The following is a 21,598-nucleotide window of genomic DNA, read 5'->3' as shown; positions in this document are numbered from 1 at the left end:
GTAAGCGAAAATAGTTTCTAGATACTCTTAATTTACTCTTTCTATTATATTTTACAAGCTTTTGTGACATTTGATTTGAGCAGTACAGGTACAACTATGGCAGAAATAGAAGAGATGATTCTCACTATGAAGGGTTGTAAAATAATATGGATTCCTTTGGCCTCAGATAGGCTGTAGGGAAACATTTGGACCTTGCAGCTAAATTTTGCCTTAAACAAGCTGGTTTCAAATTAAAGGAAAAAGCACCACTAAGGAATGGAACCTGTGGAAGTGGGGCAGTGTATTGTTGGATTTTTAATGCAGAATTCCTAGAATCTTTCTAGAAAACTTTCTTTCTTTGAAACTTTCTTTCCCACACCACGAGCCACCACTGTGCAGCCACGAGTCTCAGAAAATTTACTCACAAATTTTGCCCAGCCGCTTGAACCCAGAGACACACACACTCAGCCCTTCCCTGCTGCTTCAACACAGCCAGATTTCCAGAATCTTCCAGGAAGAAGACTGTTTTCAATGCCCAGAACTCATCCAGGAGATACTGCAAGCATTTACCAGAAGAGCCAGCATTATAACCTCCCAATTTTTGCAGGCCTCCACCTCTGATGTACCAGGACTGTAAATCACAACCATGGGCCACGATCACTCATGCATCACAGAAGCCATGGGTGGTGGTATCTTTCCCTTCTACTATCTCTTTCTTTTTTCTCTTTTGAATTTTCCTCTCTCAAGCTGATCATACTCTCCAAGACAGCTATACACCCCTTTTCCAATCTGCTACCCTTTCTTTTTCCAGTTATGGTTTTAAAGCACTTATTCTAATAAATTTTTTGTTATCTTGCTTATTTAACAATATTTTGGTTTAATCCACCCCTAAGAATCCATTAACAATGAACCTGTTTGCCTTGCCTCAGGGACAGGTTGCAGAAGAGGCCAAGAAAAAGCATTACTTTCATGAAAATGTCCATGGATATGGTCAGCTGCATGATTTTTGTAAGATCATATATGTTTCTTTATGCTGCAGTGTGAGACATCCTGTTGCATATGCACCTGTGGAGTACTTGCAGATTCTACTAGAGTTCTTTTTACATTTTTCTCCCAGGTAATATTAAATAGCCTAGTAAGTCGGTTACTGGAACTAGGTGTCTGGCATGTAGTAATGCAAAGAGGTAGAATTTTGAAAATTTTATCCTGTTAATTTGCCTCATGATGTTCTGTTTACACTTAATAAAAATAATGGCATATGGTTGTAATGCGGTAATGTCCATCTAGGTTTTATAAGCAGTGTATTTTTCTTTTTTTTTAACAATATGTTTGTTCACACAACTCAGAATTCTGTCTTGCAAATTTATACCACAAGTGTCTTTGTTACTTAAATTAAGAATTTTTTTTTTTTTTTTTTTTTTTTTTTTTTGGCGATTGGGTAAGACCAGCATTTCTCAGTCAAGTGGTACTTGCCCTGTTTTTCTGAGTTGCCCTGTTTTTCTAAGTTGTTTTGGCAGTATCCTGCCATAATCCTAAATCATATGGCCCAGAAACACTGTGCTGTGGTATACCATTATGTTGACAGCAAATTTGTTTCCTTTCTTCATCATACAGACAGGGCAGCTACTGCACTGCCCTGTGTTGTCTGCTACTATACCGATTACTCTAGAAAATTAGAGGTAAGAAAGCAAAATGAAGACACTACAGTGTAACATGTTTTTCACATGGGTGTTCATAAATTAGCAACAGAATGTTGAAAGTATTGGGAGGCCGCAGAGCTGCTGGTTAGCAACTTTTTTAATATCCAACTGACTGGTTGTAATAGGATCAAGAATTAGGTTTGTGTTATCATACATTTCATTATTAACTTTTTAAAATTTAGTTCAAGTCACCAAGTTTTCTTCCCATTTAAACTGTTATATGGAACTTCAATCTGAAAATGCCCAAGATTCCAACTGAGAATCAAATCCTTAATATGAAGGTTAATCTTTATTATTGGAAACCAGTCTTCCCAAGATACGGACCACGGGGCAGTTCTGGTGAAGCTGCAATAAAATCAGAATTTGTATCACAATGCAGGGAAGATGACTTTCAAAATTAATGTGGAATTACTTTATGTTTAATGTGTTAAGGGTTTAATAGTTCAAGCCTTAATTAGTTTTTTTTCAGTTACTATGTGTACTTATTTATTTATTAGATTTTATTAGCTCTCTAAAGGGCAGGTAGATTACAAAATTTATCACTCCAGTTGAACTGTCATCTTTGGTTATTTTTGAAAAGTTTTGTAACCATGAGAATATTTTTATTGAAATTAAAATTATTGAGGTCAATAAATTAGCGAATCAAGACCAATTCTTGTCCACTGTTCAAAAAGTGCAACAGTATAACGCAGCAATGAAAGCAACTCCTAAACTCCCAGTTTGAGCAGCATGCTGTTTGGATGATTGATGCTGTCCCTCTACTTGGATACCTCTATACAGGTAATAATTTGAGTGTAGTTGAAATATGTAGATAAAAACCTGAGTACTTTTAAGTATGCATTAAGGACTGATGCATAGAAGACACAGTCTCTTCAAGTTTTTTTCCTGTCATTGCAAATTTTCTTAAATCTTGATGGTTTGATATCCCTATATTGCTTACATTTCAAAAATAAATTTTCTCCTGAATAGGTTTTATTTTGCTCAGGTGATAACTCTTACATTGCTTGCAATTAAGAATTGCAAGTAATTATGTAGTTAGGGTAACATTTTACCACTTTACAACACTACTTGGGTGTTGTTACACATAAATGGTGTTAAATGGTTAAATTGTAAAGCTGATGATTATGGAAATTACCTAGAAGTACTTAAAATGCAGGTACTATAACTCCATATATTTAAAATGAGAGTGCTTATTAAGACCATGGGAAGAATAAAAAAGGAGAACAGCTTTAAAAGAAGAAGTGCTTGCTTTTCCACATAGCCACAGAAACCATGTGGTATACTGATTTTGTATTTTGGGTAGGTCTGTAGCCACAGGTCAAATTGAGCCCTTTTAAACAAATCTTGGTGTTTTGTAATATGTTGTTTGGTTAACTTTTTGATGTGGATTATACTTTCCAAAGAGATCCTTGCACTGCCTGAACTGCAGTGAGGCTGTTTTGGAGGTCATGATTGATGTGCAAGTCTTCTGAGGATGTGTTGTTGGAGGACAGGTCTCACAAAGCATTTTATTGGTGTTTCAAAATAATGTAGCTCTATGTTACAGGAAAATGCATCCTGTCACACTGCCTAAGAAATATTGATACTGCTGGAGGATAAGATACTACAAGTGCAAGTTTGAAGTTAAATGGGACCAATTCAGGGGGCTTGCTGTATATTGTCTTGAGATCTTGAGAGTTATAGTTGGAAAGCCCCATTTCCTCAGATCAAAACATTACATTTTGGGATTCAGATATCAATTAAGAATATTAACATAAATATACAGTTTCCATACAGTTCATATAACTGAATGGAAAATGATATTACACTGACTAGGAAAGAGAAGTATTTATTTTTTGAATCCTGGTGGACTGTGAAAAATGGTGATTAAGTTACTTTGCAATTCTGTTTTTTTCAGTAGAGGATATTGGACTTAATTAACAATCATAAATGGATTCAGTAAACCAGTTTAATAAATAAGGGCACATTATTTAATTTTTGTAGTACATTTTAATTAAAGAAAATGAAGAAATAGCCTGCAATTATTCAATACCATTCAATACTATTCAAGAGTATGCACAGATAAACAAATCAAAATTTCTATAAAATCTTGTTTGTATCTTTGCTGTTTGCTACCTGGTGCTTGTCCTAAAGGCATAAAAATGTGAACAGGTAAAGTAATAATCTTGTAATGTCTCATTCAAACTATGTACATGAATAGAAGCATAGCATATCTAGTTATTAGAAGTCCAATTCTTTTGATTTTTGACATGTGAAGGCAATTGATTTGATGTGATTTATGAATAATCATAAATTGTGAATCAAAATTGATTAATTAATTAATAATTAATTTTTATATGACTATGAAAATTAGAAAGGTTTTAGTATTCAAGGAAAATTTAATCTACTTCTAGCCTAATGCAGTAAGTTTCAGAGGCACTAGTTCCAACAATTACTTTGTGTTTGCTTTGTTCTGTTTAGAAGTCCTTGTCCTTTACATTAATGCAGCATTCCAATTTTACTGCTTTGAGAGGATGGATAGCTTAGGTAACCAGTGTAAACTAAAAAGATGTAAAATAAATAAATATGAGAGAATTATGTGTATCTAAAAATGTAAAAATCTGTGACCTCTAAAGATTTGTAAATTTCAAGTCTATTCATAAAAAAGAATGTGGTTATGATGTATTTTCTGTATTTTCATTAATTTCTCCTTTGATGACCAGTTTAAAAGAAGTCAAAAGCAGCAATTACTTGGGTTTTTTCTTAGACCTGTTCCAACAAAGCCTGTCTTATTATTTTAATTCTGACAGTGTTTATTATTTCATTTTTGGATACATGTGGTGCTGCGTGTGCTAGTGTGCAGTTTGTGATTTCATGCTTGTGTACAGGCTTCCTGCAGATTCTGTTTGGTGTTGTAGTCATGGGTGCAACAATGCATGTGAGTTTTTCTGGTTCTTATTCCATCAGCATTCAGTATACAGATTCCACTGCTGGAAAACCTGCAGTAAGCAAGTTTTTAGAGCTGCATGTCATCCATATCTTCACAAACCCCAACTGTTCCTACCTGGGTCTTAACTGGCTGTTTTCAGCTACAGGAATTGACAAAGCTGGTAGGTTAATAGGAAGAATTGCCTTGGGACCAGCAAAGACTGGAGACAACTGTTCATCTCAGCCAGCAACCTAGCAAACAAAGAAAATCGAAAAAGAGGAAACATGAGTTCTACTTGGATATTGTTATTTACTGAGATTAAAGTTCAAGGCATTGGTTTTTTCCTACAATAATGTATCTCAAATAATGCTTAGGGGTTTTCTACTTCATATGAAACTATTAACATGTTGTCAGTTTGGCTTGCTGTCTTAAATCATATAATGCATTATTATTGTTTGTTTGTTTGTTTGTTTGTTTGCAGAGGGGCATTAACATCATAGAAAAAACCCCAGTGATAGACTCAGAACATGGAATATTTTCAGATGAAAAAGTTCCATGTAGATCATCTGTCCTGATCTGTCCTATGCTATATATTTATTTTATTGGCTTTTAAGTATGGTTGTTATGGCTTCAGCTTATCCTGCTTTAACTGATAATGATGCCAATGCACTCAACAAGAGTGATTGCACCTTTCTGTAGCTACTACTCAAACTGAGCTCCTCAGAGTTGAAAGAATAATAGCGTGGTTTGGTTTGGAAGAAACCTTAAAGATCATCTAGTTCCACTCAGCCTCTTCCTCTAGATAGGGTTGCTCAGGGCCATCCAACATGGCCTGGAACACTTGGAGGAATGGGGCAGCCACAGCTTCCCTGGGTGACAAATTCCTATGCCTCACCACCCTCATGGTGAAGAATTTCTCCTAGTATCTAAACCTGTATAGTTAATTCAGCTGTCAGGATTTACTCTGTTCCTTGTTCACAGCCTGGTCTGAAGAGAAGGGAAGCTAAGTTTGTGCTCTGACCTGTAGCTGTGTAGGCTTCAGAAATGACAAGGAAGGGAGGAGCTGTGTCGTAGTGTCCCTCACGCCTAGCAGGTGCTGACCACAGGCTAGCTCAGTCCTGCACTGGCAGCTAACGCAGATCGGTCTGGGTTGCAGGCAGGGCAAGAAACCTCCTTCCTGTGGGGTCTTGGTCCCCCACAGTGGCGGCTGAACCTGATGGTGTCACGACTATGGCGACGGACAAAGGGTCGACTCTCTCCTGAGCAGGTTTAAAGGCAGTTTATCGAAGCAGAGTCTGGCAAGGAGCTCTGCCACTGACCATGCTGCCCAGAGAGAGAACACTTTGAACCGGGCTGCACAAACTTATAAACGTGGGAGGATCCAGGGGTGGCGACAACCGGTCAGCAAATCAGGGAATACGGGGGTGTAACAGGGGGTTGCTAACTTTTAAACATCGGACCAATCACAAGAGGGGCGAGGAGGATTTCCCAGGTGCCAGCCTATCACTCGACACCTCCCCTGGATCTTTCCAGAATCCAGGGAAGGGTCTCAAAGTGACAGACAGGGTGACCAAGAGGAGAGAGAGGGGATTGACAAGGACAGGTCAGGGAGTGGGATGATTGGCATAAAGTGACTTGTTATACAACAAACTCATAGCGGGGGGAACCATTACAGAAAATGGGAGCACAGTGGAATGTACCATTACAAAAAACTTCTTATAAAACTTACAAAAATTACTTAATAACTTAATAAAACAACTCTTGCACCACCACAGAGCTGTGCTGTGCTCTGTTAGGCAGGACACAGGAACTCAGATTTTCTTCAGGGCCTGCTGTGGACCTCAAGCTGTTTAATTCTCTCATGCCTCTCCTAGAATAATAGGTTAAATGGCATTCTCCAGCTCAGTAAAACATCTAGTATCTTTTCCAAAGCCACAATGCTACAATTGTTATTAATTTACTGCAGAGTGCTTAAGATTTAACTTTTCATAGCAATTTAAAAAGTTTCCTCAGTGACTAGTTATTTTTCTTCTCACTAAAGCTATGTCTATCTGAAAAAATTCTGTATATTTCAGAAATAAAACCCCCATATATTTTCTCTTATTTTAATTTTTTTTCATCAAAATATAATTTAATTTCTTAGCAAGGAAAATATTTTCATTTCAAAATTTATTTCCATTATCTGAAAAAGCAAGCATTTTTGAAGTAGTTAATAAAAAAATAAATTTATGTTTGTTTTCCACAACAAAAGATTCAATAGACATGTATGGCCTTTGATTTACTCTTGCTCAGTGTCAATAACAGGCTGCTAAATCTTAATAAGTTGTATGAACTAATTTCTTTGCATTTCTACAGAAATGCTTTAAGCAACAGTTGTGTTCACAGATAAAGCTTCCACAACATACTTGACCAGAATGTCTCTTTTATATAATGATTAGGAATCTGTCTTGGATCCTTTGGCTCCTTGCAGTGCCAAGGTTTTACAGATTGTTTAGGTAATGAGATGGGAAAAATTTGGCTTTTTGAAAGAGTGAAGATATAACTTTTTTCTTCTATTTCATGTATGTAATTATCAAACCAAATTACTATTTTTACTGCTGTGACATGAGCAAGCAGAGATAACTTAAGAATTTTATAATAGATTCATGTCATCAGAGGAGTTTCATGCAGATTTTCGCTTTTGTGGCTACACCTATGAGCAAAACAGTAGCATTCTGAAAAGTTGGAGTACTTTATTATTAAGAAAAAATAAATAAATATTCAAATATCAGTCAGAATTTAAATCACTGTCCATAATGGCACTTTCATTTATTTTCATTTTTTAATCTAGTTCTTCCTGTCTTTTCTCTTTTCTTTCTTACAAGTTTACATACTGCATTGTCTCCAGAAATCAGACACTCATACCGCCCAGAAAAGTATGTCTGGGTGTGCACAGGGCTTCTACTTGTCTGGATTTATTTTAGCCTTTTGTGTATCTGTTGCTGGAGTGTACATGTTGCTGCTTCCATTGTAGTGGTGGTTAAAAGTGAATTGCCCTCTTTGAGACTGTTGGCCTCCTTTTCTATATTGCAGAGAAAAGGTAATAAAAATGCTCTATTTTATTTTCAGACAATGCTAATGAGGAAGAGTTGGAAAAGATCAAGTAAGGTAACTTTGTAACTTTTAGCATGTGGTCTTCTAGCTTTTGGCATTGGTTTTTTGTTTGTGTTTTTGGTTTTTTTGTTGTTGGTGGGGGTTTTTTTGTGTGTTTTTTGGTTTTTTTTGTTTTGTTTGTTGTTTGTTTTTGGGTTTGTTTTGTTGTTTTTTTTTCAGAACAACTATGATTTGTTGCCAAGCATGCCATATAGGACTGGAAACTTCTGGCACAGGATTTATTGTCCTTCCAAATGAGTTTTAATGACAGTGGTTTTTGTTTCATTAAATAAACATGATACAGTTCAGCTTTTAATGTAATCATAAAACCTTTCAGCTTTGTCACATCACTTTAACCTTTCTCGAAGTAATCTAGTAACTTCTTATGAGTGGCCAGCATTTTCTGATTCCTTTTCTAAAACCTTTAGTTTCTCAAGTGTAAACAATTCCTTTTGTTAATGTGAACAAAGAATTCATGCCAAAGAGTATCTTTCATTCTCCTGTTACTTGCTTCTCTTACTGATTCCAGTTTTTGTGTGCAAAGTTTTCACTGGGAAGATTCTTGAAGACAAATTTCCCCTGTAACTGATTGTGCACAGGTGACAGTCATAGCCAGGCTTTACAAGAGCATAGTGGACTCTACTTTATAGAGCTCTTAGAGCTCTTGATGATTTTTCCCCTCTTAGGAGTTACAGAAGTGATTAAAAAGGAGTAGTGTATGATGTTTTCCACAAGAGAAAGGCTGAGAGTTTGACTGTAGTGACTGTAGAGTGGAATCCAACCTTTTTTTTTCTCTCTGTATTGTTAAAAAGAGTGTATTTACTGCCTAAAGCAAATGAATTGAAATTTTTCAGAGACTTGAGCTAGAGGGGTCACTAGAAATTACCATGTAAAGGTGTTAAAATGAGAAAAAAAAATAGCATTGTGGGTTGATTCTTTTATTTTGTTATTTACTCTTCTACCATATTGATGCACAACTTAAAATAGGAGTTTATTAATAAACAGTGTTGTATATGGTGCTCATTTGACAAATATTTGCACTTTTTAGACTTATTTGTATTTTTAACCTTAGAACATAAAAGAACAGTATTCCTAATTCTTGGGTTATGGGTGGGTTTTTCACACAGTCTGCTCCTGGGATGCAGAACAATACTCAAGTCTGTTTCCTTTGCAAAATTCATGAAGCATGTATACTTGGTGAAGTGATGATATGTAGTTTTTTGATTCTTATGTCATTCACGTAACTTCCTGAATTATCTAAGATGTTCAAACTGAAGAGATAAGGAAGAGCTGTGAGAATGTTGAGGGGTAGAACTGGTTTGCATCATGAAAGTGATGTGTTAACTCCTGATATACTGACTATATTGGATAACAGTTCATCCCCATTGCAAACTGACAAAACTGTGAACTTCAATAATCCTGAATGAAACAGCGCAGTATGAGAGTTGGGAATATTTTAAAGATCTTCAAGTGAGTTATTTATCCCTGTTCTGATTTGTTACATTAATTGGAAAACATCTCCTTCAGTCGCTGGCATTTTTGCAACCTGGCATCAGAATATTTGGCAAAAAGTGAATGTATGGTTTGAACACTACATTTTTTTCTATGGTTATCTTAGCTGAAGTAATATTTTAATAGAGGTGTAATGCATGTACAGTATCTTACATGCGTTACTGTGATTATGATTTGTAAACAGAAGTATGTCAGTTAAAACACAGGAGATAATTTGCTTTATGGGTCTATTCCAACATTCCAAATCTTTGATCTGCTCTCAGCAAAACAAATTAAAAAATCTTCTGTGTATGAAGAATTTTTTCAAAAGATTTGCTGTTCTCTGGGGCTCAGGGTAATCAGTGTTAAATAAGCCTCTTACTTCATTTTCAGATTAAAAAAAGGCATCTAAAAGTAGGTGCATAACCCTATTAGGTAATAAAAAAGTGCAATTTTTCAGATTGCTCTTCTTCAGGAAGTGTTGCCTTATGCTTTGAGAGGTGAGGAAAAAAACCCAGAATATTAGAATTTTTTAAGATACCATTATAAAATTTCCTAAATCTAATTTTGTATCTGTCTGGAGACTTTATGTACACCTCTAATAAATTAATTTATTTTTACGTATTATGGCACTGTTCTTCCCTCTTTAAAGTTTGTCCTTGAAGCCCACCTTTTTTGTAACATAGGTAGCTTGAAATTAAGGTGTAGCAATGCAGATAGCTATGGCATTGCTTGTGTTCGTGAACTGCATGTCTAGCTCATGTTTTCCTATGTGACTATAACTATTTAAACAAAGCTATTTCAGTGAAGGCAATACCTTTTAGCCAAAGCATAAGGAGAGAGAGCTCTGTCAGAAACATCCTTTTCACTGAAAATTGTTTTACTCTCTATAAGTATCTATTTTTTCCATTGTCACATCTGTGGAAGAATTGCTATTAAATTGAGTTTGAACATGATCAGACCCCATGTTAAACTTCTTATATTAATGACTCATTAAGGAAACACCAGGAAAACTTTTAAAATGCTTTAATTTAGGGACAAATTGAGTAAATGAGTGGTTTGGCAGTTTTAACCGACATATTAGTGGAAAAATATATATAAGATTTATCTGCTATGCCCTGTAAAGTAACATTGTCCCAGCAAAATCTGGAGGAAAAGATAATATGTCACCTTTTCTTCTTATCTTCTCTTCGGTTTCATGTCATCAATGGTAGTTTATAACTGAGATCACTAGAAAGTATCAAAATATAATTATACTCTTTAATTAATACTATTAATATGTGATGATTTTTCAGAGTGATATTGATCAATTAGACCTTCCCAGAAATTAAGGTAAATTAGTATGTTTTGCCACAGGTTATGTATATACTAATATTAAAAATGCATTGTCATCCCAAAGTCATAGAATCACAATGTAGTTTGGCTAGGAAGGGACGTTAAAAAAGACCATAGAGTTCAACCCCCTTGCAGGGACACATTCCATTAGACCAGGTTGCTCAAAGCCCCATCCAATATGGCCTTGAACACTTCCAGGGATGGGGCATCCACAGCTTTTCTGCACAACCTGTTCCAGTGCCTCACCACCCTCACAGTCAAGAATTTCATCCTAATATTCAGTCTCAATCTACCTTCAGTCGGTTTGAAGCCATTCCTCCTTGTCCTATCACTCCATCCACACTCTGAAATGTGTCTCTTCAGCTCCCCTGTAGCCCCCTTGGGTACTGGAAAGGGCTCTAAGGTCTCTCCAGGTGCTTGTCCGTGTTGAACAACCTCAACTCTCACAGTCTGTCTTCAGAGAGCGGTACTCCAACCCTCTAAGCATCATTGTGGCCTCCTCTGGACCCAGTCCAATAGGTCCATGTCTTTATATGGAGAATCTCAGAGCTTGGATGCAGTATTTCAGCTGGGGTCTCAACAGAGGAGAACAGAGTACTGGATGAGAGTCACTTCCTTTGACCTGCTGACCACACTTCCCTCAATGTATCCCAGAGGGTCATCCATGTCCTGTGCTGCAGTAACGTTATGAGAAGGTCATGTTGAGCTGCTTATCCGAAACACCCCAATACCTTCTCCTCAGGGCTCCTCTTATTCCATTCTCTGCCCAGCCTGAATTGTGTTCATGCTTTGTTCATGAGCACAATTTCCACTGAATTTGTGCCTTGGCCCTGACCAAAGTTCAGAACGTTGCATTTCACCTTGTTGAACTCCATGACATTTGCATGGGCTGCCTCATTCACAACTGAGAAGCTACTTCTGATTAGTTGCAATTGGGGATAAAAGACTATTTGTTACTGCCTAAAGCAATTGAATTAAAGTGTTTTTTCTTTTTATTTCCATAACTATATTTCCTTTAATTCAGCTTTAGAAACTTTTGCACATGCTTTTTAACAGAAAAATAGAACTTATCAACATTTTAAACAGGAGTGAATTGTTAAATGAGCGGCTTTCATCTCCCAACTGCTGACTGTTTTTAACATTTCTTTTAGAAGCTTTTCCAAAAGTATGTGTGTTCCAGTTGCACAACTAAAGGGCTAAAACCTGTGGCCTTAAAAACTGATAGTTTTATGCTGAACTCAAAATACTTAGTTTCTTTGTGGCTCCTGATTTGCATTTTCTTAATAGCCAGGGTTTTTTTCTGTTTTAAAATTGAAACAAAATGCTTCTCCCCGGAATGAGATGTCTCTTGGGAAGATAATAAATTGGAAATAAATAAAATTGAAAATAGTAAGTCATGGTATATTGCAACGACAAACTTAAGGATAGAGTTGTATGATATTTCTTCATTGGAGGAATTTACAGTTTCTTCAATCTTTCAACCAGAATCTCTGAGCCAAAACTCTCAGGAATTTCAGAATGCATGGTAGAATCACTGCATTTTGAGTTCTTTGAAGAATCTTTTAAGGCTGAGAAAAACAATTGTGTTTTGTAAACCATGAGGTTCTAGATGTCAGTTTAGCAGCTGTAGATAATGCTCAAAGGAAAGTTACTAAATAATGGAATAGAAGTAAAAACCAGTCAGAATAGATACCTGTTTGGTAGACATCTAATTATAGAAATTATGCAAATATTTGGTGAGGCTTATATTTGCATTAATTGTATGTGAGTGATAACAACTGATCTAGCCAAGAACAAAAACAGCGGAGTGTCATTTTGTCATGGAGGTTTCTTGCCTACATTTCCAAAAGCGTGGGGATTTTCCATGAAGTATTGGTTGCCACTGTCTTTTTGTGTATCAGGTCCGTGCCAGCTTTAGAACTGTGGTGACATTGGTTATCCCAGACAATAAGAGGATCATCAGAAGCCCTGTTGACCTTCACATATTGCAGCCACGATTTCCAAGCGTAATTACTGGGACAAAGAGCAGAGGTGGTTAGGACTGTGCTGGCACAGCCTCTCTGCAAAGTGCTTCTGCACACTGTTGTCCTGCATAAATGTTTTCACCCTATACGGAAAATTCAGTCACAGTGAGTGCCACAGTCTGCATCATACTACACCTGAAGTGTATCCTGCAAGTACACTTAAGCAGAATGCCAAATTATTCAATTTAGAAAACCACAAAAATAGGGGAAACACTGCAAAAGTATGAGCTCCTATTACAAATATTGTAGTGTCACAATAATATTGCTCTACAGTAGCAGTATCAGGCTGTTAGTGCAAACTCCATATACCAGGTTTAACATGACAGTTAAAACACTCAGGGTGTAGGGCAGTGTAAAGAAGAAATTTTTATTAGCTTCAACTAGAATTAAAATAGCCTAAAATCTAAAATTTAGTTGATAAAAAGGAAAGCATTATTTCATATTGCAATAATTAACAGTAGCAGTCCATTTCGAAAACTTTATTAGTTACAATGGGCAAAAAATAAGAAGGAATCATCACGATCCCACTGAAGGCATTTCTGTAGCTCAGTGTCTAAAATGCTGATGAATTCTACAAGGTCATACTTTGTGTCATTTCTATTATAGGAAAAGCATTGCAAATGCATGTGACTGTCCCTTGATTTATTAATTGTTTTCTACATAGAACTAGCAGCTGTATCTACTGAAATTCTCAATCTTTATTTTACATTGTTTATCCAATCTCGGTGAGCATCCTAGAAACTGGGTGAGAGAAATTTTGTTACACGAATTTACAGCAGTAATTTGCAACACTGACTTTGATTCACTTTGTTGTATTTTTATATCTGTGCTCTGTTAAGTGATGGAGAGAAGTATTTTTCTTTTCTGGATGTTTTTCACCAATTTTTTGTTTGATTTTTTTTTTTCCCAAGCTATCCTTGTTTCGGGCAAATTTGGGAGGAATCTCCCGAAGAGGTCCCTCTAGAAAGCAGATTCAAGTGGCCCCTCCACGAGCTGGTTCAGGAAAAGATTTCCTTAGAGAAAAGTGGAAAAAAACCTTTTTATTTAATAAGCAAAGTATTCATAAGCATACAAAAAATGATTAAAATTAAACAATAAAACTTCTCGCTGTTCTGGAGAGGTGGCAAATTCAGAAAGTCCATGTCACAACGTTTGGCTCAGCTCACTCAGACTCTCATCAGTCCCTCCTGCACTGGAAAATGCTGTCCTGGGCCCCAGTGAGACACAGGTGTGAGCTCCTGGTGCTCTTCTGGGTTTTCAGTCCAGAGCAGGCTGATCAGTTTCCAGGAACAGAAAAAACCAGTCCAGGGAACTTCTCTGCCTCAGCTAGCTAAAAACTAACTAAAAATGAAGGAGAGCTCTCTCCAGCATATCCGTGCTGCAGACAACGCAGTCTGTGGGAGGGAATGCAGAGTGTCTGAAAACAAACTGCACGCTTCCCCCCCAACCCCCCCTTTGCTCTCAGAACCAGTCTTAAAGGCACAGAACTTAATATCCAGTTTAAACAGAACAGACGATAGGGGATAAAAGCATCATAAAGTCACCCCAGGACATAAGCTTTGAAACCAAAGGGGTTTTTTTGATACAGAAGTGCCTCTGCGAGGACGTGTAAGTGCATTATTGATTTGTTTTTTAAAAAATTACTAAGTTTGTGGTAGATTGTTCTCTTTCTGTCTATTGTGTTCCAGGACTCCGAGGAGCAATGGGTCCTAAGGATGTGTGTAGTAAGGGGAGATTTAATAAAAAGCTGAGTCTGTTTGCACAAGCACATGCCAGTGAGAGAGATGGTACTTTGCAGGGCATGAGGAAATGAAGAAATGAGATTGGGCTAGGAGAGGATATTGTGTGAGGTTTCTCCAAATTGATATGGACTAAAGTTTCAGAGGATGCTTAGTTACCCAATGATAAACAAAAATATGAGGAGATTTTCAAAAACACTGACAAAGTGCATCTCTTTAGACAAGAGTAACAATAGCTCATCCATAATGTAGTATTGATTATCCTGGGATCAGTGCCCAGATTCCAACTAAGCCTAGTCGGTTTCCCATTCTTTAATATTATCCAGAAATACCTGAATGCATGCAGACTATTTAGTCATATTTATTAGATCATCTTTCAGCTCTGACATTTGGCTAGCTGTATTAGTAACATCTAGCAGAGGGTGCAGTTCTGTCAGAAGAGTCTTTCCTGTTGATGCCCCTAGCCCATCCGCTACATCACATTTACACGGAATAGATGGAACACAAATAAAAGCTGCATTTCCACATAAGAAGGTGCTAGGTCTGCATGCCGTTTATTAAGCATTAAAGCAGTGTGTAGATTAGAAAATATGTGGGGTTTTCTTTCACAGGTAGCTTCAAGCATCCTTTGGCATGAAAGACTCCTTTTCCGAAGTCACATTTAAATTTCTGTTTGGAAAAAGAGAGAGGGAGAAAACTTCATTTTATGCAGGCTTCAAGTTACCCATCACCTCCTCTCTTTGAGGGGTTTAGAACATGTCAGGTGGGAGTCACCATGCCTGTATCCTGCACAAAAATGTGAATAATGTAAATAGTAGTCCATGTTATTGATGGTTGTGGACTGGGATCTTGATCTTGCTTCTTTTCAAATTGTGGCATTATATATGAAATTTGTAACTTCCCACCTATCTACAGACAAATGAACAGCTGTGAACTTTTTTGGGTTTTTTTTTCCTGTTTATGGCACAAGAGTGAATCTAGGCTGCAATGCTCACTGTGTGCTTTCTGAGGGAAACAAGTTGCCTAAGAATAAGCCTTGAGAAGCAATCCCTCATAGGAGAAATTGAGAAAGATACTCATTTTTTTTGTTTTATTCTTGTGGGAAGGGTTCATGCACTGAATTTGTATCTCACTTTGGGCTAGATTTTACAGGTTTCTTAGATACCTAGAAATGTAGAAATATATCTAGAAATATGCCTGTCTCACATTGTGAAATTAAATTCATAAGGAAAGAACTTTAAAATGTGAAATCAGTCTCCCTTTTTTAGCTACTATCTTTTTCTCAAATTTGACTTGAAATCTGAATGTTCTTTTTTTGTTTTTCTTCCTACAAGAACCAATATATGAAAAAAGAGGTTACGTCAGTAAATTATCTGTAATTTCTCAGAGTAAGTGTGGTTCTGACTGGAAGAAAAGTGTATCGGATTCCCTTCAGTCTTGCTTAGAAACAAGTGCCAGCTGGATGTTACTCTTGCTGGAGAAGGCCACATAGTCTATGGGTTTCATGTCCAGGAAATCTCAATAGCTTTAGCTCCAGTGAGCTATACTCTGATTCTTTCAGTACCTCCAGTGAGCTGCACCCTCTTTCATTACCTCTCCCTTTGGTTGTTCTGTGTATCTGTGTGTTACCAATAAAGCACTGCTGTGGTCCACATTCCCTACCTTGAGGAAGAAACAGCCACAATCTATCAATACCTCTTTTTAGCAGCTGGCTGCTTTTCTTCCAGTCTCTGGAGCTTCACTGTCAGTCAAGATGCCTCTGGGCTCTGCAGAAAGCTTTGATTGTCATTGACTGAGAGATGTGGCTCTGACCTCAGAGGGCTTCCTCCGGCAGTATGTGAACACCTGTTCTCCAGTCTCCTGTCTGACTCTTGTGAATTACCATCTGACCTGTCTATCGTTTTACACCCAGCTCTTGGTAATCTAGATCTTGCCTTGTTACCATGTATGGAAATTATCCCCACTGATGAAACTCCTGACTGGTCAGAAAAAGTCACTCTTGTTGCTGTGTCTGTCCCCGCGCCGGGTGGACACCAGCCTCCGGCTAACTCAGATCTGCACAGCTAAAAGGTGTTCCCAGTTCAGATGGGCACGCAGGTTATCTTTACCTGCTGGGCTCGGCTTCTCAGCAGCAGCTGGACCAAGCAGTGTTGTGACAGCAGTGGCAGTAGAAAAGGATGGCTCTCAGCTTAGCAGGTTAGAAGATATTTATTCAGGCTGAGCTGTGGGAGTTCCACAGCTGGTCCAAACGGCAGGTCAGAGAGGGAGGACAGCGAGCAGCCAGAGCGCAGAGAGAGAGAGAATCTCCCTCCTCCACCTTATATCTGGGGGAGGGGTTCAAGGGAGGTTACAGTAAGACAACAAATCAGGGGATTTAGGGGGTAACAAGGTGTGCCCACCCCCAAGCCTCTGACCACTGATATCAAGGGCAAAGGAACTTGGCCCCCAGGGGACCTATCACCTGAAGCCCTCTCCCTGAGATTTTGCAATCTGGGAGGGATCCCAAAGTGATAGACAGGCTGCCCCTGAGCAGGGGCAGGGGCAGAGGGGATGTTCCAAGTCAGGTGAGGGGTGGGAGGACTGACACAAAACACCTTGTTATACAGAAAACACAAAAGGGTTACAGAACTGGGGATACAGTGAAATGAACCATAACATAAAACTTCTTATAAAAACCTAATAAAACAATTCTCACACTGCCATAAGTCACCTTTCTTGATGATGGGACAGATGCTCTAGTGCAGCAAATTATTTTAAGAGCTACTGAAAATATGGAATTTAGGTCATCTATACTCTCTAAATTTTTCACTGTCACACTGATAAAGAAATAGCTATGCAGATTTACTTCAAAAAAATTGTAAGTGCAAACCCATTATAGAATCCTGGAAATCATATAGATTCCTATTCAGGTCTTTAAACACCCCCAAGCAGTATATTCTTTGCAGAAGAAGTCTCAACCACTGCTTATTTCCCAGTATAAATATCTTTCTAAACATGTCTGGTCTTTCTGTATTTCTTGTGTTCAGGACATATATATGTGTTCAGGACAGAGTCAGTCTTTCTTTTGCTCTAAGCCTTCTAAGAAATTGGAACAAGAATAAAAAGTTACCACTTCTCCACAAGTCAAGTCTTTGGCAATGTTGACAGTATGCCCGCAACAGGAGTTATATTTGTGTTGAGAAAAAGCCTGCAGTTTATATAACGCTCCAAGTTTTAAATGAAATCTCTTCTGGCAATTGATTTTCCCAGTTCTGCCCTGATTTTTGTAGTGTGTCTGCTTTCTGACATCCCACTGCTGCTTCCTGTCACAGGTTAAGTTCAAGATTATTCCACACACAGTTCCTTGTTGACCTTTGTAGAAACAGCAAGTTTATGAGAAGTTTCTCTGCAGTCAAATCCTTCACTTCAGAAGAGAAAACTTTAATAAATATAGTGAAATACTTTGGGAATAACCATACTACTTGGAATGAATAACCATTAGAAAACACAAATGCATGCCAAAAAATACCTTAAATACTGCAAAAAGTATGCTAATCAGATTTGCTCCAAGCCCAGTGGCCACAGCTCTCATGTCTCTTTTCTATGGAGACTGGGTAAGTGTGATTATAATCCAGTCTAAACTCTGTCATTGTCTCTGGATAATAAAGTAAAACCCCTGCCCTGGGCACCTGCATAACTCTAGCCATCCCGCTGAGTTTACCATCTAAAATACTCAAACCAAACCTCCACTGAAACCTTCTTACAGAGACAGTGGAAGTCTGTGATGGATAAGTCAGGCATGCAAGACCTACATGTGTGGAGGGTTGCTGAGCCCACAAAGCTTTTGTTGCTCAAACTACATTGCATAATGACTTTACAGTTACAGCAGAGTATACATGAAGACTTGCTCTTTCTTCTTTTTTTTTTTTTTTTTTTTTTTTTTTTTTTTTTTTTTTTTGATTCCTAGAGAAAATAATTAACAAGTTTAAATATTCTTTAGCTATCTAGTGTTCTGATTATAGATAAGGTAGCCTTGAATGAATAAAGTTACAGAATAGAAGGGAGAGCCTTTACCAACATTTCTTCTCAGATACATCCAAGGCACACTTGCCTTCCTCAGAAGTGCAAAGGTGATTCACCAGTTCTGGTACCTTATACCCATTGTAGCTCAGAGCAAACTGGAAATTATCTCCATTTACTTAAGTTAATATCCTCCTGGCTCTCAACCCCACAGTGGAGATCATTGACAAAAGCCGTAGTTGCCCAGTTCCTGTGCATGAATCTTAGTTTAACCCCCAAAATCCGTGGCTGAAGGTTCACAAGTCCACAGGTCTTGTTCAGACACACAATTCTGAACAGAGGTTCTGTCGTTTTCAAACTCTTGAACTTATGTGCTGGTATTCAATTCATGTTTCTGAGAATACCAGATCATTTCAGAGGCAGAGACAGAGGAGTTTATTGAATGGTTTTTCCTGGATTCCTGTGGGTTTATATTATGTTATTCTGAGGAAATTTTATATTCTCACTGAGGTTTTATGTTTATAAACATAGAGTTTGTTCAAGTTCAATCATATGCTACAAGTAGAAGAGGCTTTCTAACATTTTTCTATCAACAGGGGAAGAAGTGAAGCAGAAAAACAGCTTTTTAAATAAATGAACATTTCCTTGAGCAGCATTTGTTCTGCTTGCTTTTACAAAAGAAGCATATGACATTACCTGTGTAATTGTCACTATTTTATTACCCTCCAAGTAATTCTTTGCAATATTGTTTACATATATACTGTAAAATAACTTCAAAATGGCTTAATGTGGTTGTTTTACATTCATAGTTACATGAAACAGGACATTAAAAAGCAAGGGGAAATTTTGGAATTGTGTTAACTAAATCTATGCTTTTGTTTCCCTAAAGTTTCAGACCCAGAGCTTACGTCTCTCAGACCTGCACAGAAAGTCTCAATTATGGAGAGGGATAGTTAGTGTTACCTTAATAGAAGGTCGTGAACTTAAGGCGATGGATGCAAATGGGCTCAGTGATCCTTATGTGAAGTTTCGTTTGGGACATCAGAAATACAAGAGCAAGGTAATGTTAGCTGTGACCGAAAATTTTTTTGAAATACTTTGTTTCTGTTTGATGTTTTTTTAGCTTTTATGACTTTCGATAGTGAAGGAGATTTATTATTGCAATAATTACATGTCAGAGCACCTGGAGCTTTGTTTAAATGTTTCTTTTTGTTTCATTATAAACAAAAGTAGTACTAGATGGGAAAAAAATGTAGCAATGAAAAATGCAGGGAGACACACCTAATATTCCATACAGGCTGTGTTGGCTTTTATTTACTGTTAAGGGTCACTCAAGGCAGGGAAAAGATGCAGAGTGATTCTGACACGGTATTCCTGCCTTGCTGCTGAATGCCTCTTGGACTCTTTGTGGTGTCTTATCTTCAAACCGTGTCATGCTTAGAAGCTCACTTTCCACTTCATGTCCTTAATAACAAGTTGCATTAAAGTTTTCTTCATGTATGAGCTTCACAGGTAGAGAGGATTGATCTGGGAGATAATTGTGAAGGCTTGTTTGGCTTTCTTGCTATTTTTTTTTTTTTTTTCTCTTGGTCCCTACCCTTTTGAAAATTGCTCTTTAGGGAAAATGCTGGGACTGCTGATGACACACATGATCTTCCGTTTCGATGGCCATGACAGCCACTGTCATTTTCACAGCCAAATGGAGGGTAAATTGAGGAAGGGGGAAGGAGCATTAACTTGTCATATTTGTAGACCTCTAAGTCTGCATTAGAGCCTCTTAATCTGAAATTAGAAGAAATAAAATTTCATGCCTTTGTGAATTAAAAATTTTCACAATCCTTTCTGAATTTTCTTTTTGGTTTGTTCTTTTTTTTTCCTAGCCCATAGAAATGGTAGTTGTAGGGAGTAATGTCTGCAAAATTGGGAGGATATTAGGGGTCTTCTGTTCTTGCTCAGGCCAGTGAATACTGCTTTTGCATTATGGTAGAAAATTCTGCAAGCTTTCTGTTCTTCACAGTGTGGTAAGAAATATATGGACTGAAACCTATGGTAAGAAGCAAATGGACTGAAAATTATTAAGAAAGCTCCTTTCATCATAATTTCAAAGGAAAGGAAGTCAAATAAAATTTTGGAAGTGAATTAATTTTATTCCATAGCAAGTAAACCATAGGGTCTTGTTTCTCCCACTATTTATTGCAGCTGGGGGAAGAAAGAACATGATTCAATTTTTTGTTTAAGTACTTAGAGTCACCATCTACGTGTTATTGCAGGTGCTTTGTTTACCTTTGGGCTTAGAAACGTAACTTTATAGCTAACTGTACTTCACAGAGGATGTAATTTTTCTACAGATGAATGACTCCATTCCCAGAACAAATCCTTTGTTCAGGAGACTTCTGAAGGTGACAGATTGCAGGATTTTGGAGGTTGCTGTTACATCAGAGAGGCATGAGAGAACTGGCTAATATTCTTTCCTAATTACCATCTTTTAATTCTCACTGCTTGAGATATTGTTAATGCAGACAGAAAAATCTTCCTGAAAAGACTCTAATGATCAAATTTACAATTTGAGAAAATATATGCCTACACAGCATAATACAACTTTCTTTTTGTTCTCCTTCTAGATTGTTCCAAAAACTTTGAATCCTCAGTGGAGGGAGCAGTTTGACTTTCATCTCTATGAAGAACGAGGTGGAATTATTGATATTACCGTGTGGGACAAAGATGTTGGCAAAAGGGATGATTTCATTGGCAGGTTTGTGCAATTCTAGCCTTCTTGGTCTGTGGGGAAAAGAAAAGTCTGTGAGAGAGGATGATTAAAATGAGCCTTACCATTGAAACTGTTGTTTATGACCATTTGTTCTTGGTTTCTTGTTTGGTGTGGGTTTTTTTGGTTTTGTTTTGTTTTTTTTTTTTTTTTTTTGTTTTGTTTTGTTTTTTGTTTTGTTTTTAGGTTTGGGGAGGATTTTCTGCTATGTTCCAGTACAATTTGCTGTGCTGGTGTAATTCTTTACATTGATGATGTAATATAATTTTTATTGACCAGTAGATGGCAGCTTTTACCAATTGATAAACTGAGGCTTTCAAAACAAAAATCCCATTTAGAGCAATCACCAAGGTGCAGGAGGTTTCATACAGCAACATCCAGCTTGGAGGAGAAACAACTCTTGATGTTTAAGACCAAATTTATGTACCAATCTTTTTGGTAAATGAAAATAGAGTTGAAGGACTACACAGATATTTTGGGACAAAGAATTATTTACCTAAATCATATTCAGGAAAAGTGAATCTGTC

General features: G+C 37.3%; 1 protein-coding gene across 1 annotated transcript in view; it reads left to right on the top strand.

Annotated features, from left to right (window-relative positions):
- MCTP1 (multiple C2 and transmembrane domain containing 1) overlaps window positions 1-21,598 on the top strand; it is a 220,173-nt gene that overhangs the window by 73,402 nt on the left and 125,173 nt on the right. Inside the window, 4 exon segments of the mRNA XM_040090995.1 lie at window positions 7,696-7,734; window positions 19,197-19,367; window positions 20,929-21,059; window positions 21,258-21,327. Coding sequence (XP_039946929.1) covers window positions 7,696-7,734; window positions 19,197-19,367; window positions 20,929-21,059; window positions 21,258-21,327 — 411 coding nt within the window.

This window comes from Hirundo rustica, chromosome Z (assembly GCF_015227805.2).
Source record: "Hirundo rustica isolate bHirRus1 chromosome Z, bHirRus1.pri.v3, whole genome shotgun sequence".
Lineage (NCBI taxonomy): Eukaryota > Metazoa > Chordata > Aves > Passeriformes > Hirundinidae > Hirundo > Hirundo rustica.
The sequence above is the reverse complement of the archived record's forward strand: the minus strand, read 5'-3'. Positions and strand labels throughout refer to the sequence as shown.